The sequence below is a fragment of the Marmota marmota genome, unplaced genomic scaffold, assembly GCF_001458135.2.
Source record: "Marmota marmota marmota unplaced genomic scaffold, marMar, whole genome shotgun sequence".
Taxonomy (NCBI): Eukaryota; Metazoa; Chordata; class Mammalia; order Rodentia; family Sciuridae; genus Marmota; species Marmota marmota.
Genome location: NW_026000108.1, coordinates 5,928,072 through 5,953,854, shown reverse-complemented (window position 1 = coordinate 5,953,854; position 25,783 = coordinate 5,928,072). Strand labels below are relative to the sequence as shown.

General features: G+C 48.1%; 1 protein-coding gene and 1 long non-coding RNA gene across 7 annotated transcripts in view; one reads left to right on the top strand and one right to left on the bottom strand.

Moving 5' to 3' along the window:
• The window catches only part of Stx18 (syntaxin 18), a 134,730-nt gene that overhangs the window by 21,597 nt on the left and 87,350 nt on the right, over positions 1-25,783 (bottom strand). For all 6 annotated transcript variants that reach the window (XM_048784169.1, XM_015481944.2, XM_015481945.2 and 3 more), the window contains 4 exons: positions 15,301-15,416; positions 9,337-9,425; positions 1,587-1,645; positions 346-415 (listed from right to left, as the gene is read on the bottom strand). In XM_048784169.1, the coding sequence (XP_048640126.1) occupies positions 346-415; positions 1,587-1,645; positions 9,337-9,425; positions 15,301-15,416 (334 nt within the window). The remainder of the gene's footprint in view (positions 1-345; positions 416-1,586; positions 1,646-9,336; positions 9,426-15,300; positions 15,417-25,783) is intronic.
• LOC125610925 overlaps positions 3,033-25,783 on the top strand; it is a 26,542-nt gene continuing 3,791 nt past the window's right edge. The window contains exons 1-3 of the long non-coding RNA XR_007341011.1: positions 3,033-3,045; positions 14,397-14,401; positions 22,643-22,652. This is a non-coding gene — a long non-coding RNA (uncharacterized LOC125610925). The remainder of the gene's footprint in view (positions 3,046-14,396; positions 14,402-22,642; positions 22,653-25,783) is intronic.

Genomic DNA, 25,783 nt, shown 5'->3' with positions numbered 1-25,783 from the left:
CTTATGGCAACCCTGCAGGTCACCTCATTTGATGGACAGGGAATTGCAGTGCAGGGGAGCTCCCCAGCTCACCCCAGGGCAGCTACAGCCAGAAGTTGTCTGACAACTAGGTCTGGTCTGCCTTCTCCCATGTACCATGTGCTCCAGGAGACAGTCACTTGGTCCTGAGAGGCTGCTGTGGGGCCACCAGGATTTTACTCAAAGAGCTCTGGGTGCCCATGGCTTACAGCAGCCAATGCTGTAACAGCTGCCGGGCTCGGATACCTGCGGGAGGTGCTCCCAGGGCTCAGTGCATTTCTTTTCTAAGCTAAAACTGAGAACTGCCGTGTTCTGTTTTTTGTTTACCTGTTGCAAAACCTTTTCCGTGAATATCTCTTGGAGTCTGGAGATTTCAACCACTCTCCCTTCGATTTGCCTTCAGAGAAACAAGAATCCATAGGTTACATATGAATTCTCAGCACTTGGTAATTCCATACATTTCTAAAGAAACCATCTTTGCTAGGTGAAAGAAAGAAAAGGACAGGCCTTGTCAAGTGGGGAAGAGGAGATGGCATTTGGTCCAGTACACTGGACTCAACTGTGTAAACTGTCCCTCAGTCCTGAAGGTGGGCATGTGAAGTGCCCCCTACATTCTGGGCTAGTTCTTGGGGACTGGGGAGTGTGGAGTTATGCCTTAGACACAAAACACAAAGTCTCTGGTAAGCTTGGTGTCTGGCTTGGCCACCTAGTCACATGTGCTGTGTACTCATGTCAGAATGTTTTGAGGACCCAACTTAAAAAAGGTGTTTCCCACTCAAGCCAGCTCCCTCTTGTAGGAAAAAAACTCCAACTCGCTTTGAAAACATCCTACCTGGGTTTGGCAAGTAAGTGCCAGACTCGAGCCATCTGTGAGCCCCTTCCCTGTTCTGCAGCAGCATAGGTGCCTATGTGTGTCTAGAGGGAGCCGCACCTCCCTCCAGTCCAGGGAAGCAGGTGTTAGATTGGGAGAAGAATCAGGAGGTGGGACCAGGGCTGGGATGAAGTGCGAGGCTGGGCAGAGGCAGGCCCTGGGGGCCAACACCTTGCACTGAGGAAGTCTGCACCTAGTGTGGGTCCCACCCGAGGGCTCTATTTTGAGGGTGTGCCTACAAGGCAACAAGGCCACGCAGACTCAGGCTTCACTGTTCTGCACTCTCTACACATGCCCATGGCAACTGAGGCCTGGGTGCTCTCACTGAAGGGCCAAGGAAGGCGTGTGCTTGGCCACTAGGAGACAGACCTCTGCGAGGGAGAGGTCCTTCAGGGGCCTCATGTCATTTTAGAATGACTGCATGTAAACAGCCTTATGCTGCAGCTGGTGTCATGCATTCAGGGTGACCTGCAGCCACTATCTGCTCCTCTCTGGATGGGGTAGCATCTGGGAGCCTGGTGGCAGAGGCAGTCAGTCACCTCCCACAGGCCCAAGACCCTGTCACCATTGTCAGGTAGGCTGCATGTAAGCAGCTCCAGGGCCAATGTGGAAGCCTAGGCACCAAAACAAATAAACTTCCAAGTTCTTGGAAAGGTGGCACACAGACCCTCGGCTCCCACAAGAACCACATACATACCTTACTTCATCAAATAAGTTGTTCATTTCCCCAATTAACCGCTGATTTTCTTGTTCAAACTGTGAGGAGACAAACACTCATGATGACATCCTGCTGAGCTGAGGTGACTGCAACCTGTGCTGCTTCCTCCCTGCCCAGTCCCTCCTCCCAGCATGGTGCCACACCAGGCTGCCAGAGGACTGTGAGCACCAGTGTGAAAAACACCCCTGCTTTGGGAAGCAAGTGACACACACCCGAAAGAGCTGCTGTGTGGGCTGTGGCTCAGCATCTCCATCCCATCATCCGAACTCCAAGTACACAGCTGGCATGTCAGACTGCACAGGCACTCGTGGGCTGGCCTGTAACCATACCCATCTCCAGCTTCCCAGGCTCCACAACCACCCCAAACCTGGGTACCCACAGCCTGCTGCCTGTCTCAGGTAGCAGTATTTTTGAAGGGAGATAGATCTGGAGTGGGGAGGATTGGGGAAGGAGGAGAGAAGCAAGGGGGAGAGGCTGACCTGGGCCATCTGACTTCTGGCTATGCTCAACAGAGCAGAGGCCCATGAGCCTGAAGAGCCATATGTCCCAGGGCTCAGGCTGGAAGGGAGGGTCACAGGAACACCTAGGGACACTGGGAGTACCTCTCAAAGCAGAGTTAACTCAGCAGAACTAGCAGCTTCTCTCCTGGTCATTCTTTAAAACTTGTAATTGGCCAAAGGAAAGGAGGTGAACACGTGAGGGGCACCAGAGTGCGCTGTCGGGTTCCTGGAGGCTGAGCCATGGGTCCCTGGGCCCACTTCTCCAGCAGACCTGTCCTGACTCCAAGTTATTTCTCATTTTTCTATCCTTGGCTGAACATTTGTTTGCAAATACCATAGGACACTGATTATGTTCTGCCTTGTCGGAGAAGATGCACAATTTTGGGCATGTCTGAAGCTCCCCAGGGACTATGACCTAACGGAGGGCAGGAAGCATGTGAACCCACCTTTGAAAAAGCATTCCAGTTGTTCGTTCTTTTACATTGTTAAAGCTGCCACCAAATCCACAAATGTTAGATTCTGGGGCTCTGTGCCTGGCACTGAGCAGGATGGCAGGGCACACTTGGAGGTGAGGCCCTCAGTCTCCCAGGCTCCAGAATCCACCAGGACCTGGTTCATGGCTAGCCTGGTGAGCTGTCTGCAGCCTGCTCCCATCTGCCTTCTACTCCCTGGTCAAATGCCATTCACAGCAAACTGCTCCCGGCTGGCCCCGTCCCTCCACCTTAAAGGGCAGGTCTCACTGTTCTCCATGATCTGGCCACTGCCCACCTCTGTACTGCAGTTTGCACGGGGCACGAGCGACACATCACATCTCCTGCCTTTCTCTGTATGGGGTAGCTCTGTGTGGCCAGGGAGCCCCAAATGGTCCTTCAAAACCTCACACAGGCACCTCTTCTGTGGTCCAACACCTCATGGCTGGCCGAGCCTCTTTCCCTGCAGTTCCTCTATGCTGTCTGGGGCCAGGAGGGCTGTCTTTCTCCTCTGGAGCCTAAAGCCTGAGCCCTGTGCTGGGCCTCTTAGTCCTGAACCTCAGTGAAACACAGGGAGGCCCCTGCTCCACCTCTGACCTGCCAGGTCAGGAAATGGGTGGGTTGGCAATGCTTTTGGAAGGGCGGAAGTGTGGGGCAGTCCCCTGCAGGGCCGCCTCACCACAGCAGGCCGCCTTACTGGCTGTTGGTAGGTGCTATTTAGGTCCCTTTTAATTAGACATCAGAGAGTAAAAATTTCACTTCTGACTTTGAAAGTATGAGCTCTGTTAACTGTCAACTCGCAGTGACTTGAGAGTCCAGTATTTAAGGAAAACATGTAATTACTTCAGCTTGCAGGCGCTTATTTACTTTGACTTAATTCTCTCAGGTGTCACTCAGGATTTTGGGGGAAGGCATTTTCTTTGAAATTTTCTAACGATAAAATATGGCTCTGCCCTTTTAAATCCACAGTCCTTTTATGCTTTGAAACTGTTCCTTAATAAAATTAACTAGTGGTCTGAGGTGATTTATTACTGGAATGTTCCCTGGGAACAAAGCCTGTTTGTTTCCTCCCAAGCCCAGAGCATGTGGCACAGGCTGCCCTTCCCAAACCCCTCAGAAGCGGCCACTGCTGAAAGCTTCATAGCAGCCTCAGCTCGGCCAGGCCTGGGAGCACATTCTGGCTCTCATTCCCTGTGACCCCATGGGTTCTCAATGCTACCTGAGCAAGAGGAACAGATGCCTCTGAGGTGACAGGGCTGAAGGGAGGTCTGCCGAAGACCAGGATCTTCTGGTGGAAAGCAGCTCCATTCAGAGAGCAGGTCACAATGAAAGAAGCTTTCAAAAAGCCTGCTCCTCACAAACAGGTACAAGGTCATCATTACCAGGTGGGCAGGCTCAGGCCAGGTAATAGCCAGGTGCTATTACATCAGTCCCCCGCACAAGGCTTCAGGGTAGTTTTCAGTGCTATCTGCATGGCACACCTGTATGACTCACCTCCAGCTGGGGGCAGGGGCCAGGTGAATGTGGAAGCCAGTCCTATGGTCTCATGGGAACGCTTAGGTGACCCTGGGCCAGCCACTGGCTTCTGGGTGCCTACCAGCTTCTTTGTGGACAGGTGGTGAGTGCTACACTCCCCTGCCTGCTCCTGTTACCTGTCCAGGGTCAATAGCTGTGGAATTCCAGCTCCTTCACCTTCCAAGCTATATGACCCTGGACAGGTAACTGAATCTCCTCTGAACCTCAGTCTTTGTCAAAATGGAGAGAATGGTGGTACTTGAGCAGCAGGGCCATCAGGAGGAACACGAGTTAAACCAAAGTGAGTAGTTTACCACAGTGCACGGCACACCGTAAGCTCTCAGGAAGCGTAACCACAGGAGGCAGATTCTAGACGTGCGCGGTGAGGGGCTAGACACTTCAAAGCCCCTCCACCTGTCTGGTCTCAAGTTCTAGAGGCTGCTATGGCCCTTTCACTCAGGCACTGGGAAACATGCACACATACACCCTCTTCTACTGTCCCTCTCCGACCATGTGGCCATGTCCTCTCTCCACACAAGTGGGGACTTCGCCAGTGCAGTGCTGAATGAAAGGCCCAGTCAGCACCACAGGCAGGCTGTGTATATGCCCCAGAAGACGAATTTGGCTACAGTCTCAGGAATACTTATTTCAGTATGAAAGTAAATAAAAGGAGGACGAGAGGCCTAAATGGGTTGTGGGGACAAGTAAGGCCCTCCAGCAGGAGACAGTGGCAGCTGCTGTTCTGGGCTCCTGCCAGGGCCCGCCTGCTCCAGACTGTTCAGGTCTCTTAGTCAAACGTGCTTTCCTCCAGCCAGACCCCCTTCCCACCTCTGCCTTCTAAGTAGTGAGGCAGCATTCCGCTTCAGGGTCTAGGGAGCTAGGCGACCTTGGGCAGATGGCCTAGGCTCTCTGTAAGACAGGGCTAGCAATACCCCCTCTCTCATGTGGCTGCATAAATTCACCTGGAACATGTGCACACAGCAGCATCTGGCACTGTGACAGCCACTGAGTTTCGCTCAGGGCCGGCCAGCCCTCTCAGCAGGGCTCTGCTGAAGGGGTTCTAATCTGGCTTCAAGTCCACAGCTCCACACTGTGGATATATCATTATAGAAATCCTTTTCTAATCTAATCCTTGTCACTATAGTTTTAAAAAGATAAATCTCTTCTTCAAAGGCTTTGGGTATAAAATGAGGCTTGAGAAGAATCTGCATGGAAAAGAGCAAGAGTAGCCAAGTGAGCGTGCTGGGCCTCCTAGATGGCTGTCTGGCCCCTCTGCTCAGAGGCTCACGGCCAGGATGTTTCTCTATGACAAGCCCTTCAACATGTCCCACTCTGCGACCCTCTCCTTAATGCTCCTTGGTGCCCCTCTGAGCCTGGAGCCGGCCTGGGGTCTGTGAGCTGTACAACTCCTATGTCCCTGATGCATGAACGGAGCCTGGCCATGCATGGCAAGCCCTGCCAGCTGGCTGCCTGGGGTTTCATGGGACAACACAGGCGACACTCACTAGGGACACTTCTCATGTATATCAATAAATGTAGGTGGTTTTGCTTGAGTTAAATGACAAAGAAGGAGGACTTCTTGATATAACATTAGAAAACAATTTAGTTCCACTCAGCCTGACCACAGAACACCTGCTAACTAACAAGCTTTTGTATACCTGTATCAAGAGGCAGAAATGAAAATGCACAGTGCAAATCATACAAACCGTTCTGCAACATGTAACCACTGCTCCTCTGAGTGAAATAATGAATTATTTTAATATAGTATTGGGTTTAATTCATTCTTTTACCCTGAGGAAAAACTCTGAAAGAGTGACTATGAATTATGACCAGTTTGCTGCACCACTTTCCAATTTAGAAACCAACAGTAATGCATGGCTTTCTCTTCATTTTCAGAGTTAAGTTTTTTGATAGGATTTGAGTTAGTCACACTGTAAAAAATGGTACTTAGCTACGAGTCCCAATGAGACAGACGTTACTTAGACCTTAGCCTATCTCAGGAGCACTGCCTGTCCACTTATAGTGACACAAACATTACCAAGTCCTGGTGGCTTTAGTCACTGATGCCACGACACTGAAACACTCAGGGCTAGTGGGAAGGGTCCCAGGCCACGTGTTTAGTTGATGACTCAGGACAGGAAGGAGTGGAAGGAGGAACTCCCAGTCACAAGGGAGGAAGGGCCGTGCTGCCCTGGGTGTGCGGCACACGCGGAGCCTGAGTAACATGCCTCTGTCTTCCCACGTGTATCTGATGTGAGGCGGGTGTGTGCTGAGCCGAGGCTCAGTGCCCGCTCCTGCCATAGGCTCTTCCAGGTGCCACTGCACCCTGCACTTGCCACGATGCTATGGGGTATCCACTCTGATTGGGCTGAAGGCTGATTTTCTTCCCCAGATTACAAGATTGCAAGTGACAGGGGGGGATTCCTAATAGACCCTGTCATCAGAGCCCACGTTCTCTTGTCTCTGTGGGACTGTGGCATCCGGTGAGGGCAGATGGCCTCACTGCCAGCCTTCCTTGTATCCTTCCACACAGCCAGACGCAGCACACCCCCGGGGGCTTTCCCACCCATGCTGCTCACTGCTGCCTACGGGGCCAACGCAAAGTCCTCTCACAGCCAACTATGTGTACCTGGCTCTTTCCTTCACAAAGAACAGCGGTGTGTGCAAAGACAGTCCAGCCCAGAACTTACAGCCACCCGAACAATGTGTTCTTTCTTAATGAAGAGCCAGGGCTGCACACCTTTGTCTCCAGGAAAGGGATGTGGTAAGAGCATGATGTCTGGGGGAACACATCTCATCATTTCCACTAATTAAATCATTTTATGTAAATTGATGAAAAACTACGAGATTTTAAGAAACTTTGCCATTGTTTATCTATAAGAAGGGAACGTACCCCCGTGCCAACTCCTCACCGCAGCCTGCCTCCAATGCAGTGTTCCAGGGTGACACCCGGGGCTCCTCCTCCTTTCTCCCATGTATGCTGTTTCTAGAGAACCTCCTCCAATCCTCCCTTCACACTCCAGCCCTAAGATGTCTACAGCCTGTGCCCTGATCCCTCGGTGCACCAGAGCACCCCCTCCCTGTCCACAGGCAGCCTGAACTTTTCTGATGTGAAACCCATCAACTCCCTGTCGGCCCACTGTCTGTGTCCCCTTTCTCCTGATTGTCTTTGTGAGAAAGTTCAGGCTCCTCCTTCCTCTCTCGTGCCCCACAATCACTAAGGTGTCTGTCTCCATTCTCTCCCTTCAGTGCTGCTCCCTGGAGCCCCCATGCCAGCTCACATGCATGCGCTGCCTCAGTGAGTCCTCGCTGCAGTAGTCTCTAGCCACCTCTACACCTTGCATGCCACAAGGCTCCCAGGGCACGTGTCCTACTGGATGCGGTGAGTTAGGCATGTAAAGAAAGTCAGAGGGTAGACTCTGGACCCCTAGTGTTGCTGGAGAGGAAGATGGGAGTCTCATGGCCTCAAGGCGTCTGGGCTACTTCCTTAGCTCACAATTATTTCTGTCTGTACAGGTCAAAGACAGCTGCTTATACCTGCAAAGAAAGTAGCTCAGGCAAGCCCCGGGAAGGTCACTGTTAACGATCACTGGGATCAGTTTCATTCTTCCAAGGTGAGGTGGATAAGAGTGTATCAGTCCACACCTGTATGAAAGGTGCTCCAACTCAACTGAGGTCCAGCTGTCCCATATCCAAGTGTTCAAGAGGCAGACACGGACTGGCCATCCCCTGGGTTTCAGCATGTCGGGGGCCCCAGGGGCTGTATGGACTCCTCTGGCTGCCACCCACAGCACTCTGCTGTGCTAGCCGTGTGCGGCCCCATGCACCTAAGCCACAGAACCCACCAGGGACACAGTACAGAGAGCGCCAGGTTTGGAGGTGAAACTTACGGCCCAGAGCTTAGCTCTGCTGCTCTGCTGGCCGTGACCCTGGGCAGGGCTCAGGAGCTCTCGTGCCTCCTTTTCTTCATCTGTATTATAGTGGCCATTCCTACTTCATTGATCATAGTGAAGACTGAACGAGACAATGTGTGAAAGGCCTGGCAGATGGGCATTCACAGATATGAATAATAACTTTACACGAGAAGACAGCATGCCAGTAGTTACTACTGAGGAGCCTGTTTTACCTGTTAGAACAGACCATGGCTTTTACACTGTGCTCAATAGAGTCACTTATGTGTCAACAAATGATTCCCAAGATGCTGCCTGCGTGGCACCTGCATGTGGAGAGGAGGGGAAATAAAGTAGAGCACTGGGATGGGGCTGGGAGCCAGGCCAGGGAGGCTGGTCAGGGAGGCTCTCTGAAGAGATAACCTCGGAGACCTCAGACATGACAGGAGTGAGAGAAAAGGGCCTTCAGGTGGAGCAACCTGTGGGGGTCCAGGCTGGGTGGAGGCCAGGCCATCCTCGCTGGACAGGCTTTGGCTGCACTGCTCCTCCTCTGCACAGAGGCTAGAAATCCAGACTTACTCCCTACTTGTTAGGGCACTTTGGGAAGACCCTTCCGAATTTTTGCCAAAGGCAGGAGGAGAAGGTGACACCCCACCACCTCTTCATGCCACTATCAAGAGCACTAAGAGGAAAATAGACACTAGAAAGCTCAGAAATCATGAAGGGGCTCTGACTGGCAGGCCCTGCTACTGGAGCATGCTGTGTGGGAACTGTGTTCTCCAAGCTGGACAAGGACACTATGACATCAGGGCAACTCCAGGAAGCAGCTGCTAGCACAGGGAGAGGAGCTGCAGGCAGACAGTGCTGAGGATGAGCTGCAGAGCACTGGCCCAACCTCTTAGTGTCCTTCTAAACCCACCCAGAGATGACAAAGGAGAGCAGCCAGCCACAGGGGAACGGTAACCACACGGAGGTGATCTCAGCAATGAGGTGCTACTTAGCTTTCCCCTCATTACCATAGCATCAGACACTTCAACAATTACAAAGTGCCATTGTGGCAATTACAAAAGACCCATTTAATCTAAAGATGATTTTAATGCTGGTGAAAAAACATCTATTATTAGTAAAGTTATCCCAAGGCAATTTCTTTTTTAATTATGCTATTGCAAATTTAAAACACATGAAAAGCATATCAGGAATTAGGAAATCAAGTGGGAATGTATAAAATATATATTTATATTTTTAAAACTTTGGTACAAATATCAGGGAAGGGCATTTAAGATGGCTACTACTCAATGAAATGGTCTTAGGATAACTCATTAAAAATAAATAATGAGGCAGAGAATGGCATTACCATTTGTATTTCTTCTGGGGATAATTCATCTTCACCTTTGCCATCTCCCCAGGTTCCTAATTCAGGCTGTGCTTCGGTCAAAATCTTTTCTGTTAAAAAAGCAAAACAAAATAACAAAAAAATGAAAATAGAAGGCCAAATAAATAGTCATTTTAGCATAGCATCACTCAGGATACAGGTGTGTTACAAACAAGAGACTGAATGTTTTTTTGCAGCTCTGTCTCTATTTATCCGTTGGTCAATATGCAGCAATATTTAGGCCTTAAATTGTGTGGACGTGTGCGTATGTATATGTGTGAGGGTGGGGCAGATAGGGACAGTTTCAATATTGCACTGAATTCAACAGTGGCTGCAGACTAAATGGACATTCTTCAGAAACAGTTTTTTTTTTTAAGTACATTTCATTTTACAACACACTCTCACGCTAACATCCTCCCTCCACTTTCAAAAGGTTACAACATATGAATGCTTTCACTGGGAAAATAAAATATATATATGAAATTCTGTTCCCCCATCTCATTCCTTTTCTTGAGAGTCACTGCTTTGATGTAGCCTCCTTGACTTTATCCAAGCATATTCACATATAGATATGCAATTCCTTGAATATCTCCCACACCCAGAAATAATACAGTCTTGTGAGTGCAGTGGCTCATTCTTCACAGATATCAATGATAACATACTGTCCTCAAACTTGCTTTTCAGATTTATCAATCTACCTTGGAGATCATTTTGCATCAGTTCAAATAGCTTGACTTCATTCTTTAAACTGCTGCTTAATATTCCATTGTAAGGATACAAGGTTTTCTTTGGTTTGGTTTTGGTTGTTGTTTGTTTTTGAAGTACTGGAGATGGAATCCAGGGCCTTTCACATGCTAGGCAAATGATCTACCACTCAGCTACACCCCTATCCCTTTTTATTTTGAGACAGGGTCTCACTAAATTGCCCAGGCTGGCCTCCTACTTGAGATCCTCCTACCTCAACCTCTTGAGTAGCTGGGGTTACAGGCATAGGTGTCTGACCGGATACAGTTTAGGTCACTGTAACTCCACTAGTAAACCTTCAGTTAGGTCAGTGTTCACTAGTCTAATACTGTATGCCCCTGTGGAGTATTTCTGCAAGACGGGTGCCTGGCCATGGAACTGCTGAACAGGAGGGTGTGCAGAGTTTAATCTAGAGAACTTTTTGATCATGGTTGGTCAAGTGATGGCTCCTTGATGAAGTTTATTGAGAAGGCAGGCTCCTAGAAAGGCCTTCTCTCAGCACAATGCTGGAGAGATCTGCATGGGTTGTACCCAGGGCTTGAGGACAGCAGCGAAAGGGCAGGGACTACTCCTCCAGGAGGACTGTAACGAAGTCTCTGCCTCCAAAGGTGCCTGTGTGAATCTCAGCAGTACCTCTGAGCTTGCCATCAACTCAAAAGACAATACCATTTCTTTTCCCTTTCTTCCTCAACCTCAGTAAATTTCCTGTAGTTGATCTCAGTCCTAGGAGATGAGCACAAGTCCAGGGTCTTCTGACATGAAAAGGACTCATGACAGCAGCAGGCTGGAGATAGCAGACCAGGCATGAAAGATGTGATTGTCACTGGAAAGAAATCTTACAAAAATCCTCCACTTCCAACACAACAGTGCAGGAAAACCATTTTCACCACAACTGTCATCACAGGAAAAATATATTTATAAGGCCTGGCTGAACGCATCCTTACAAACCAAGCTACCATTTCACTGAGATGACATCCTTTGGGCAGGGGAGTTGCACTTTCCATCCATCCTACTCCATCCCTAAGAGCTTGCTGTCTCCTGTCTGTTTTCATTACGGTGCCCATTTCAATTTTTTTAAACACATAAACCTTGTTCATGTCTGAACCAAGCAGTCTAGGTCTTTATAGCACTTTCGATTCCGTGGCCATCTGAAGCCTTGTCCTGAACCCTGTAGCTCACTGCATGCTGCACCCAAAGTGGTGTCGAGTTCAGATGCTTGGTCTAGTGTTCAAGGCCTTCTGTGCTTTGGCCCAGCCCACAGTTAACTCCCGTTACTTTTGGGTTCTCCTCATCCCTTCTTTCTCTCGGATGCATCCAGGCCAATGGCTGCAAACTGCCTATTTCTCAGGAACCCCCCACCCTCACCCCAGCTCTAAGCTCTCCCTGCTCACTCCAACACGTACTCTGTACATCCAAAGGGCATCTTAGAAGGCCTACAGGGCACTGTATTGATTCCTTCCCACTCTCCTGAGCCTTAGTGCCAAACCCCACCTCTAGCTGTGCTCGCCTCAGGCAGCAAGGCCACCATTTCCTGTCCACCGTCTACCTATTGCTCCAACCCCAAGCCTGCAGGCTGTTCACCCCCGCCTGTTCTCATCCTTCACATCTCATATTCCACTTACCAGATAAGCTCAGGCTCCGAAATGCAGCAAGTGCTTCTCTCACCCCTCTACCATGGCCTCCCCAAAGGCCTACGCTACCTTGTGCCTGGGCTGTTGCAAGATTCCTGGCCCATCTGTCTGCCTCTGTGCTAATCCCTCACAGCAGTCTCAGGGCTTTTAGGACCTAACCCAGACCACATCATGCTCTAGCTTCAAACCCACCAGTGGCTTCTTACCGTGCTTCAATTCAAAGCCTAATTTTGCCACAAAACACAGTCTTCTGCCCAGCACTGCTTCTCTGCACCCTTGGGGACATCTTCGATGCTACCTGCTCTTGCACTCTCCCATAGTCCTAGCAGGTGTGAGCTGGTTCTTTACTGGGACTGTCATTTGCATTTCCCTGATTACTAAGGATGCGGAGCACCTCTTCATGTGCTTACTGGCCATCTGATATTTCTTTTAAGAAACTTAAGATCTTTCGCTGATTTTTAACTAGTTTGTCTTTGTAGTACTGAGTTGTAAAGAGTTCTTTCTATATTCTAGACACAAGCACCTTATCAGATATATAATTTGCAAACACTTCTTCCCATTCTGTGGGTTGTCTTCACTTTTTTGATGAGGTCCTTTGAAGCATGAAAGTTTTTAGCCCCAGTGACTACCACTAATCTCCCCACATCCCTGAAAGGTGGGTACTATCATCCCCATTTTAAAAATGGGCGAACTGATGCTCCGAGTGCTGTCAGTGCTGGAGCTGGGCTCCAGACACCTTCAAAGGGGCACTCTTCATATGCCCTCTGTCTCCAACATGCTAGTCAGTGCTCTCCTGAAGGCCAAGAGAGCTGGGTTAGACAGGAGAAGGCCTCGTGCCTACATGGACTTTAACCATGAAGAGCAGCATTCTTTCACTCTGACCACTTATTTCCTACCCTGCAGAGGCAACTGATTCCTCTCCACAGTAAGGAAGAGCAACTGGGTTCCAGAGAGAGACTCATGCATGTGTGCAGTTTTCCAAGCCATATTTGCTGAAGCCTCCTGTGGGTTGAGTCTGGCTCCAGTACTGGGGGTACAGGAATGAGCAAGACGTAGACACTCCTGCACTTGTGGGACTTCTGGTTAGCAGGGAAGACAGGTAATAAGAAAACAGAGAGGACTACTGGGAGGAGGGGAGGGACAGTCAGACAGGAAGTACCAGAAGGAGGAAGTCCTTCCTTCTCTTCCTACTAACCTTCACTCCTTGTGAATCCAGCCTGTCTCAAGGGATCAAGACTGTCTACACTCCATCCCTGACCTCTAGACTTGTGAACCCAGTTTCTTACTCAACATCTCCCCTAGGAATCTCACATCCACATGTGCCACCCACGTTCCTGACCAAGCTTGCTCTTCCATCGTCCTCCACAGCTCAGTGAAGGGCAGCTCTTTCCTTCCAGGTGCCTAAGACACAGTGGCTCTTTTGGTGCCTCCTCATGCCCCACACCCAGAAGGCAAACTCTGTGGCTCTATTTCAGAAGACATCCGGCATTCTACCACTGCTGCCGTGCTTGGTGCAGTCCGCCCCTGCCTTGCTGCTGGTGGCTCTAGAAGCCTCCCAGCCACTCGTTTCTGTCCTTGCTTCCTAACATTCCATTCCAACAGGATGACCAGAGGGATCCTGCTGAGACGTAGTCAAGTGAGACAGTCCTCTGGGCAGATCTGCTCATAGCTTCCCGTCTTACTCAGTAAAGGCACAGTCTCCCTGTGGCCTACAGGCCCCCAGGACCAAGTTCCCAGCACCTTCCCAGTCCATGCCCCTCTGCTCTCTCCCCATTTCCAGCCCTGGGTGCTCAGCAGCCACACAAGACACACTCGTGTCCTGGGCCTCTGCCTGCAACAATCCTCCCAGGGGCCACAGGGTTTTAATTCCTCAGGTCTTAACTGAAATATCAAGGTCTGCACCTCTGGGACAAGCCACGGCACACACCTGTCTCCACAGCACACACCATAACTGAGAGCAGCTAGCATCTGCTTCCCACTGGGCTGAAGGAGAGGTGCTGATTTTCTGCTCCTTGCCGTATCCCTAACAGCCACACTGCTCACTCCCATGCCCCTAGACCCATGAATGAATTGGCACCTGGCACAAGATACAGCTTGGGCCTGGGGCCCTGCAGAGCAGATGGGCTCCAGTTCTGCATAGGAGATTCGGAGCCCCAAGTCTGCACTGGCTTTCCCACTCTCATCTACCCTCACGGCATTTCCTGAATACATGCATGAATGAGCAGATGTGGATGCTGTGTGGACTGAGTGAATTTAGTAATGACGCATGTACACATTATCTTCTGAGAAGCCCATGATTTCGTGGGTGATGGTAGGGTGGGTAGGAACAGGAAGTACACTGAGCCCCTGCCTGTGGAGTCAGGGCAGCTGTCACCAGGAATGGGCTCAGGTTTGCAAACAGCATGGCCCACATCGAAGCCGGTGCTGTCCTTCTTGGTGCTGGACTGTGCATGGGTTACGTAATCTCACTCAACTCATTTTCTCACATATGAAACACTGACAATAACACACGCCTCACAAGGCCCAGTATACATCACATCTTTAACATGCCCAGTATGTGCCTGGTACCAGTGGAGGGCTCCATAAATGCTCATCTCCTTGCCAGTCCCTCCTGAAAGCTGTTCTGAACTTTAGAAAGGAACTGTGGCATGGGCCAGGCTTAGGAAGCCACGGTGTGTAGTGAATGCTCTTGCTTGTGAGAAGCAAGGGATAAATGAGATGGAGAGACAGGAGGCAGCCTGAGTAACAGGACTTTTCAGAAAACAGAACTGTGCATGAATTCTGCAGCTGCCAGTTGTAAGTCACCCATCCTGGACAAGTCACCCAGGTTTTGTGAGTCTTTGTGAGCCTTTCAGGGGGTTTCTCTGAAAAAAGAGAGGCTCGTGGAACGTACCTGCAGGGGGCTGCTGTGAGGGTGACAACCACGCCTGTGAGCACGCGGGCCTGAGCCCCACACCCCAAGACAGACCACAACAGAGGAAGCAAAGGTGCCCAGCTTCTCCTGGCCCCAGCGCGTCCCTGGCTGCGAGTCACGTAGTATGGAAACCTCTATGCTACGTGCACTAACAGGTGTCCTCTGCATTGGGTGCACACAGAATGAAGATGTCCATGACAATAGGATATAAAGACTAAAAAGTCATGGGGTACCTGGTATCCACAGCGACAGGCAGCACATAAACCCACTCTTGCACCTTGTCCTGCTGGCTTGACCGGCTACGAAAGTCACCGAGATCACACGCTCGCCCTGGCAGGACTGGCAGGACGGTGCTGAGAGCACAGGGTTCTGCCTGGAGGGTAGCACTGCCTCCCTCGGCCCTTCAGCAGAGCCCAATCCCCGGGCAGTATACAGCTCAAGCAGGCCCTTTCATCTGGATCCCAGCTCCCAGGTGACTGGACGGCTCTTCTCAGCCAACTGTGGACAGACAAAACCACGGCCACCTCCCGCCAGCCTTGGCTCAAGCAACCACACACGCAGCTGGCAGGGGCTGGGCTGCCGCTTCTGTCCTCCTCTGCACTCTGGCCAGCACTGTGAGGAAGGAATGCAGGGCAAGGCTTGAACTTTAACTCATACCTGGATGCTCTTCAGTGGCAAGTGTTTCTTCAGAGTCTTTTGAAGGATTCTGTGAAACTTTCTCAGAGGATGTGGATTCTCTTGTCTTTGTACTTGGCTCAGGTTCCAGCTTAGATCTAAAAACAAACAATTGTTTGCTGTAAAACCTATGCTACTCTTTTTGACAACAGAGGAGAGTCACTGCCTCATGGACCAGCGGCTATCTGGACACACCTCCACAGGGCACCTGTAAAGAGGTATAGGCATTGCTGCCTCAGGCAGGGGCTGTGCACCCTCTGTGTCCCCAGCCACAGCACGGGAACAGCATCAGTAGAATGCTGCAGTCTGAAATGCCCCCGATGGACACCACACTTAGTGAATGGGCAGTGAAGGCCCTACCTTCAACAAACCCAAAGCTGGATGTTCACTAATCCACTAGTTTTACACTAATTCAAAAGTCTTGCTGAATATGTGTGTGTGTGTACATATATACACAGTAGACACATAATTTTGACCTGTATTATATACCCACATATAAGTAATACTTAGTTTAACTATAAAAGCATAAGTCTTTAATACCTCCGAGGTGGAACCATCTCTGCACTTCCTTCCTGAACTTCTTCCCACAAGGGGTCCCCTTTTCCACCCAGGGGGTGTAGCTACACCTATTCAGAGAGGCCCTCCCTGCTACCCAAGGACCCTGCCACTCCTCTGCACCTGCTTGCTTCCTCCGCAGCAGTGATGGGTCTGTCATGCCCTGTCTTTTATCTGTCGTCTGTGAGAGCAGCTCTTTGCCTTCATGAGTCATGTTTGCTGCTTAGCCCTGGCATTCAGTGCTTGCTGATGGTCTAGATAAGGGTTCCCCCAAAGGCCTATGTGTCGAAGGCCTAGTCCCCAGCCCATAGCACCTTTAAAGGTGAGTCCTAGTGGGAAGTACTCAGGTCACTGATATGCACTTGAAGGGGATATTGGGACCTTGGCCCCTTCCTGTTTGTCTCCACTTCCAGGCTGCCATGAAGTGAACAGACCGCCTTTGCCACCCCAGGCCCAATGCAAGAGGGCTAAGTGACCAATACCTCTGAAACCATGAGCCAAAATAGACATTTTCTTCTTTTAAGTTGGTTATCTTAAGTATTTTGTCACAGTAATGGAAAACTGATAGTGTTCAGTAAGTATACACTGAATAAATGGATGCTTTACAAATACCAGTAAACGGCTAATGAGAGAGAAAAACTTTGCTTCCTTTGCTGAGAAGAAGCTTTTTAGTTTGAATCCATCCCATTTACTGATTCTCGATTTTACTTCTTATGCTTTACTACGGTGACACAGCCATATCAAACAACAGGCCCCTTTATGAAACAACAGGCCTTGTTTAACAGCTTTATATGACACTGTGAAAATCCCAGGCAGAGTGCTAGGAGGGTCTGTGATAAAATCCATGTTGCCAGGCAGGCTGTAAGTAAGGGAACAATGGAAACATGTGAGAGTGACTTATTAATGCCAGCTAATGTTTACTGGGGGCTGATTATATACTGGCCATTTTTCTAATAAGCACTTACATGGATAAATGTATTCAATTCCAAAACAATCGAAAGAAGGCACTAGTAGTAATGACCTTTTTATAAAGAAGGAAACCGAGGCCTGAGGAAATTTGGACACTCATAAGGGTCATACAACACACGGCTGGTTTGGGACAGGACCTTAGGGACCTAGCTCTGGAGTCCACACTATGTCAATTCAACGAGGAAAAGAACGTCTGTTTAACAAACATTGATGGAATGAGTAGATATTTATAAAGAATAAATAAACTCCAACCCCATTTCACTCCATCAAAAAGTTAATCTGACATACACAGTAGACCTAAACAAACCACCAAGTCAAAAGGACTCTAGAAGAAAACATAAAAGAATATTTTAGTGACCTTTGGACAGAGAAAGCAAAAATTTCAAAAATCTGGCTTTCTCAAAATCATGTTTCTATTCATCCAAGATATGATTAGGAAAATAAAGAGACAAACCACAGAACAGGAAAAATTATTTGTAGCACGTATCTGACCAAGGAATTGTATATACAATAGATAAAGAACTCCTATACAAACCAACAAAAGGACAGATAATTCAACAAGAAATGGGCAGCATATTGCTAGACATAGGGCATGTCTGTTATTCCCAGTGACTCAGGAAGCTAAGGCAGGGGGATTGCAAATTTGAGGCCAGCCCCAGCAACTTAGTGAGATACTCAAAGTTTAAAAACAAACAAGACTGGGGATGTGGTTCAGTGGTAAAGCACACGTGGGTTCAATTCCCACTACTACAAAAGCAAACCAAAATAAAACAAAAAAAAAAAAAACCAAGAAGAAGAAAAAGAAAAAAGGGGGAGGCAAGTGGGTAAGATACTTGAATAGATGCTTCAGGAAAAAATATACAAATGGTCGATAACACACGAAAAGGTGGGACAATGAGAAACCCCCAAGCACTCACTGGGACAGCTTAGGAAACAATCAGCCCCTGATCGTAGTGGGGACCTGAAATGTATGTAAGCACACACTGCTAGAAGGTATGTAAAACAGTGTTACTATTTTGAAAAACTTACAGCAATTTCTTACTAAGTTTAAGAAACATCTCCACCATGGCAGAGCAACCCACACTTAGGTATTCATCCCAAAGAAATGAAAAGAGGTATCCACATGAAGGTCTGCAAATGCATGCTCACAACAGCCTTAGTCAAGAAATGGAAGCAACCTGAAGTTGCCCACGTGAGACCCGACAAGCCAGCTGTGGCACACGCCTGCGATGCAGCACCACTGGCAGCGAAGAGGGAGTTCCTGACAAGGGCAGCAGGGACAGACCTAAAAGATGCAGTACGCAAAGAGACCACACAAACAGCTCCAAAGACGAATCTATTTAAGAATAAACATTCCACATTTGATTTTGTATATAATTATAAAATTTAACATTTGCTACTTAACAATTTACCTCAAATATTGCTAAAGATAATTTAGCAACCTGACACATTAGCCAATTTTGAAACTGGCTTAAAATAAGACATGTATCAACCAGAATTTTCAGGTTTTTTTACAGTTACTAAATGACAAATGGCCTAACCGTTCCTAGCCTGTTTTCCCATCTATAAAATGGGGCTGTGAGGGTATCTTTCCTGTCGAATTCCTTGTTTATTTGCAAGTGCTTCCTTAGCACAGCCAACAGCCACAGTACGAGCTATTACTGCAACTGTTCTGTGGTTGCAGCTGCCATCATTACTGTGGAAGAAGAAATGGCAGTGGTTTGATAAAGAAAATTTCTTCTGAAGTAATACGCGTCCAGCACACATGGCCACCGGCAAGGTGCAGGCCATCAGAGGAAAAGAAGTGATGAAATCCATTCATGACTCAGAGCTGAGAAGTGGGTGCACTGAGTGATCTGCACAAGTGACTCAGCAGGGTCTTCCAGCGCTGGCGCACTCGCGGCAGATTCCTCGGCTGGCACACCAGCAGAAGGTCAGGAGGAGTCTTGACAGACTGGCAGGGGAGAGGCGTAGGCAGCCTTTTCCTTGGCCCCGGTGCTCAGCAGATGACCTGCTGCCTTGCAGACTGCCTTGGTCATCAGGTTCCTCCAGCAGTTCCACAGACCCCCACATCTGGAGGCTGGATCCTTAAGCCATTGGCAGAGAAAGACAGATTTAGAAGAGGGTCTGGAGAAAACAGAGGGCTTGGTCCTAGCCTGCCATTTATCTGCTGCGTGACCTTGCTTCAATCCTCTCGCTCTGAGTTTTCTTCATCTGTAAAACTGAGAAAATGCCACCCTCCTCAAAGGGATGTGGCGAAGATGAAATGAGAAGGGGCCTAGCGTGGAGCCCGGTCCGCAGCAGGCGCATTCCTGGGCCGCCTCTTGAACTGTCAGCCTCCTTCCCTCATTGGTGAAGTGGCTCACTGAGGCTTTCTCACTCTCAACTCCTGACGGTGAGAGACCTGCTTTTTCCACTTTCACATTGGCCATTCAGAGTGGATGCAAAGACTAACACAGATTCCAAAGGTGCCATGCAAAATATAAAGGCTTTATAAACTCTTACTACTACTATTTTAGAGCACAGAAATTATTGGGAGCTTCACAGGGTAGGTGTCAATTAGATAAGATCTTGAAAAGGTTAAGATTTTGCCAGGCATAGGGGAGAAAGGATCTTCTAGGCATAGAGAATCTAGGTCGAGCTTCTGGGTCACAGGATGGCATTTAACTTTGGATAATTATATGGCTCTTTATAGTACAGACAGAATAACTTCATATTTGCATTAGCCACGTATGAGAGTTCCAGTTGCTCCGTGCCCTCCCCTTCATATATCATTTTAAATTCATTCATTCTAATGTATGAAATGGTATTTTGTGGTTTTTAAAAAATTCACTATGAAACAACTATATGCAGCAAGGAGGTATAGTACAAAGAACCCTTTTTCCTGAACCATCAGGGAGTAGGTTGCCAAACTGATGCTTCTTTACTTCTGGCTATTTTTTCCCCCAGTACTGGGAACCGAACCCATGGGTGTATTACCACTGTATTACCATTCCTTTTTTCCCCCTTCTCTTTTTATTTAAAAGTTTTATTGGTTCTTTTTAGTTATATGTAACAGTAGAATCCATTTTGATAAAATTATACAAGCATAGTCCCCATTTCTTTTTTTTCTTTCTTTTTTTAAATTTTGAGACAGAGTCTTAAGTAGTCCAGGCTGGTCTTGAACTTGAGATCCTCCTGACTTAGCCTCCTGAGTCACTGAGATTATAGGCATGTACCACTGAATTACCTTTGACTATTGAATGTATTCTTTGATATAACCAGAGTACAGCCATCAAAATCAGAAAAGGCATATCAATACATGACTTCCATCTTTTCCTTATACCCCGGTTCATTTCTGACCAACTCAATAATCTCCTTTATAACAAAGGATCCACTTCAGAATCACATGTTGCATTTACCTGTCATTTCTCTTCAATCTCCTTCATTTGAACAGTTCCTTCAGTGTCTCTTGAGTCCATGATTTTGACACATAATAATATGCCAGTTATTCAGCAAGATGTCTCTGAATTTGAGTGTGATGTTTCCTGGTGACAGGAGTCAGGCTGGGCAGACATCACAAGCGCTGCTGAAACCTCACGGCAGCCCATCAGGCGGTGTGCTCTCACTATGCCCACTGATCAAGGTGGCAATTGCCGGGCACCCCACCACAAAAATTAATCTTTTCCCCTTTGTAATTAACAAGCATTGAGGGGAGGGTGCTTTCACATTATATATTTCAAACTTTTAATTAATTAATTATTCATATTCCAATGGACTCATGATGTCTTATTTCATGAAATATTTTGTACTCTGCTGTCACTTCTTTTGGCTCTGGTGATCTCCAAGTGGGCCAGGAGAAACCCTTTTACACTTTAGACATGTCCCTATCACTAGAGTCCTTCCTTGCTTTCTGATACAATCAAAAGTTCCAGGCTCATTTTGTGCTCTCCCTGCCCCAGCCTAAGAACCAGTCATTTCTGCAAGAAGGGTGGTTTCTTGACACTGAAACTCAGAAACCAAGATCTGCTTTTTGCTACTGGGGTGTCACTGCATCCAGGCCCTCCCAGGGGACAGAATCAAGACACATGCATGCATTTTCATATATATGCATACATACATGCCCACAACCACATTCATTTCCATGCTGCCTGTGGAAATAAGATACTATGAGTTCACACTAGTACCTTTCCTTCTGTCCCATGACTACAGGCCTCATTCTGGCTTCTTCCCTTTCATTTCTATAGTGAGAAACCTGCCTATCCTCCTCTATTTCTTCCTTGATCGACCCCTTACAGGCACTCACCCCTCATCCTGCTGCCCGCCACTCCTCCTGGTGGGGATGCACCACAACTCTTGTTGGGGCTCTGACTGCTGTGTTGACCGTGCTGCTCAGCTTGACCTACCACTGGGAAACCTCAGCTGCCCACACTGCACCCCTCTTACCCCACCTCACTTCATGGCTCCAGAATTGAACTGTTTTGAAAAGGGAAGGGCATAACTGACTTTTGAATGAAGGTTCCTTTAATATCTGCCATCTCTGTATCCAGAGGATGGCAATGTACCAGTTTTCAATTTAAATGAATGAAAGCCTGCAGTGCAGTGGACTGAGACAAAGGGGAGTGCCTTTTTCTTTTTTTTCTTTTTTAACTGATAAAAACAGATTCTAATTATACACAGAGTATCTACTGAGATCCTCAGGGAAATTACAAATTAACTAGTTGAAGGAAAGTTGAAAACAGCCATTTTAAGAGTTCTCGGGAGGATCAGCATCTACCCCATTCTGATGGACACTGACCTGGCTAGGCCTACCCCTGCCCAGCAGGCTTCCAGGTCCCATCTTGAGGACCTTAGGATTCTGTTTAAAATTTTAAAAGAACAAAAAGAGACATAAAAGGGGAGGTGTAGGGAGGGAGGGAGAGAGATTTTGGGGCTTTAAAATAAGAAAACATGGGAGAAATTCTTTGCAAACCTTAAATAAGGCCCATATAAATCTTAGAGAGAAATGGCTCTTTTTCCAGATTTAAGGACTGCTCTTATGCTGTTTTCCTGTCCCCAACAAAGGCTCTGGGTGGAAGAGTGTTTTCGGTGTGTCACAGGATCGTCTGCAGCACCCAACATGGCTTCCAGGCAAAGGGCAATGGCTCCTGCTGCCTGGACCAAGTTGTCCCTCACACAGCAAAGGCGCAATGGGCCACAGATAGGACCAGTCACACACTGCTCACGATGGCCTGTCATGGGACAAGCACAGAAAACAAGAGCAAGCACCTGCAGCCCTCTGACTTTGTCCTCCAATCATTTGTTTCACGTCATTAAGCAGACTACACATCAGCTCAAGTGTCATCTGCCTGCTGGGTTAGTCACTTGTGGCATAACCTCAGAACCTGTCACATGCTGTAGAACACACACCGCGTCCACAATAGACAGCGAAATACTGAAGCAAAGAAATGGTTCTGAGGGACTCTGCTCTGAGCCAAGTCTACACAGACTTTCTGTAAAGAGCTACAGGGTGAATATTTTGGACTCTGTAGATTATATGTAGTGTCTGTCTCATAGCCTTTCTTCTTATTATTTTACCTTTAAAAAATATAAAAACACTTTCAGTTGGAGGGCTGTACAAACAAAGCCAAGGTCTAGATTGGCCCATAGGCCGTAGTTTGTTGATCTCTCTTCTAGGCAATGATTAAGGCCCTGTTATAGAGTAAACAGTGCAACATTTCTGTCATGGGTCTGCTGTCACAGGGCAAAGCTTCTTTTTGTTCTTTCTTCATCTTGATCACTGCCACTATCATCATCCCCAATTACTGGCAAAACTTATGAGCTCTTACGAAGTATAGGGCCCTGGGTTAGAGGTGATGGATACAAAGAGGTAAAAGATGCAATCCTCTCCTTACCAGTCTTAGAATCTGGAAGGGGTGAGAGGGCTAAATTATAATATAAAGTGCCTTCTTCAATTACCAGGTAAGTACTGTGATATTATGTACTATAAAAGGAGGAGAAGAAATGAAATGCAGTAGAATGTTGATCTTTTGTATCAATATTAGGAAGCAATTAATAATAACTCAAGATGTCCTGCCTGGCCATGGATCAACACAGCCTTTTCCAAGGTGCACTGGCCAGCTGTCCGCACAGTTGTGGCTCCAGGCAGACAGGCCTGGGGTAGGAGGTTGCATAGACTCTGAGAACTCTGAACACTAAGTGCTTCTCTAACCTGTCTGACAATGGAAATAAATAAATCTACATAAGTTTTAGGTGAGATCAGATAAGTACACCTCACTGAAGTCACCAGGGTTTCCCCAGAGCTCTTGTCTTCCAGAATTCATAGTCCATGTGCTCAGCACCAGCTTGGCGCCACATGAGGACCTCGCAGCAGCTGCAGAGCTCTGGCCTCCCAAGCTGCTGGTGTGCAACCTGCTCGGTGGTGGGAGAAACCCTCACCTCCCACTAATGGATTTCACTCTTCTCAGCTCTCCCTTGAGACAGGGAAAGCAGCCCAAAGTTTCCACTTCTAAGAATATCAGTGTACTAGTGAAAGGTAAGTGTTTGGAGGATGGGCCAGAAGAACAGACATAAGACCCCAATAACAGTGATCACTGTCCCTCTGTCCAGCTTGACGGGTACCACTGCCACGCCAGAAGTGAAACGCCTCGAGGATGGGTAAAGAACCTCCATCTAATGGCACTCACATTTTAAAAAACAGACTCATGGTCAGAAAAATGCAGAAAGGTCAACTGACACTGTTTATGGCTTAATGAACAAAAGTACTTTCATCCAGTTTGGTACGAGAGCCCTTTGGTATGGTAGATTAATCCACTACTGGCTTCCCCCGAGGACAGGCATTATGCTGTATAATGAGCTGAGGTGGCACAGGGACAAATAAGCCAGTGGCATCTTGAAGAGACAATGTGCTGCACCTGACCGTGAACAGCACACAGGGCACCCATGAGGAGAGCCATAGCACTGCCTGAAGGAGCTGGAAGAGACTTTACAGAGTAGGCAATTTTCACTGGGGCAGGAAGGATGAGCAGAACTTTGTTCACCAGATGAATTGGGTTGGGGAAACAGAACATAAGCATACGTGAAAGGCATTCTTGGGTGGAGAAACCAGCAAGCATTAAGGCCCAAGAGCCTCAAAGAGCAAGGCCTCTTTAGGGCAAAACTGTGGTAGGGCCTGGCCGAGCATGTGTCACTGGGGACTGCCTAAGAAACAAGGCTGGGGTGCAGTTGCTGTGGCTCTGAACGCCTGCTGTGTCTGGGCTCTGTGAGACACAGCAAGCAAGGGAGTGAGCTCACCTCCTTCAGACAGAGCCCACTGCCCAAGGTGAGGAGCCAGGAGTAGAGGGCTGGACTACACTGTGGAGGGACGCACAGCTCCCCCCTTCCCTCCAGGTCTGTGCGCAAAGTAACTGGTACAGGGCAGCTAGCTGGCAGGAAACGGTGCTGCATTTCACTGTCTACAGAGGACTTCCTATCTGACTGATTTTAATTTGTATTTTAGTTGAAACCTCTGCCAAGGGCAGATGGAGGAGGAAGAAGCAAAAGCCTTACTTTTCCTCCTATACCTGTTGGGTCTCCACCTGGCATTGTGCAGTGACATCTGCTGCTCCTCCTTGGTAGTAGTGTGAGTCTAGTGGCCACCTTCCCACCTTCAGGGTCCATCACATGCCATCAGAGTCTGAACTACTTCCCAGGACCTGCTTAGACAAACTGGTCTCTGCCTGGGACATTCTGCTCACCGGTTCCCCAAACCTGGACTGCCCGCTTCCTGGAATTTTTTAAAGCCAACATGGATCCACTACTTGAAAATCTGCCCAATCACTCAGGTTCAGACTGCAGTTCAGTGGGCAGCAAACTCAAATTTGCCAAGCCCCTGTTTCCTCATTTATAAAACGAGATACTAATATTTACTAATAAGGTGGTTGCAAGGCTTAAAGGAAATAAATTAATATACTGCCTGACATGTGGTAGGTGCTTGATGGTAGATGATAAGTTAACATTTATTACTCCAAGTATTTTATGTATCCACTCATTTTCTTCCCACAACACTATAGTTATGAAGATAGATACTATTAATTCTTCCATGGTACAGGCAAGGAAACTAAGGCACAGAAAAATAAAGCAATCTGCTCCAAGTCACACAGCTGGCAAGTGCGGCCAGAACTCCAGCACAGGCTGTCTGGCCACTGGGGCCCGGGCTCTGTGCTCACCCTCCACCAAGCCGCTTCTCTCTTTGGACTTCCTGGTGGCCTCACTGATTCTGACCTGAGAGCACTATCAGGGGCACCTGACATGATATAAGGAAACCTGTCCCAAAATATTATGTCCTGATTAAATTGGTTAATTTTTCAAGTTTTTATAGCAGCCCAGTCTCCCTCTAAGTTCCCTGAGGACAAAGACTTTATTTTTTGCTTCTCTCAAATTACCCTCTTGGTACATTATATAATAGTAACTATCTGCTGACAGATAACTTGCCTGATCTACTTATTATCATCCCCAAATGCTTCTACCCATTGGCATTTACTGTTTCAAATCTATTTGACAAGTGTGCAGAGAGAAGCTCACATGGAAGGCCTCAGACTGCCATCCTTAGAAGGGCCTGCTTGCAAGGCTAGCTCTTGGTGCATCTGAGAACCTGGACTTTCAGGGAGTTGAGCCATCTAGCTGAGAGGAGCAGCTCCCCGTGACTAAGCTGGGTGTAAACAATGTGAACTGAAGGGCTGTGACGCCCAACCCTGCTTTCCTGCTGGCATCTGGAGTTCTGATATTGCCAGAGAGAAGGTGCCATGTGACCAGGTGCCAGTAAAATCCCTGGGTAGTGAGTCACTCCTGAGCTTCCCTGGTAGACCACACTTCACCCACTGTCACGAGTCACATGCTGTGCGACTCCCCCAGAAAGTGTCCTGGGAGCTCCTAAGTGTCCTGGTCTCATAAGGATTTTGTCCCATAGGCCCCCCCCCCCCCC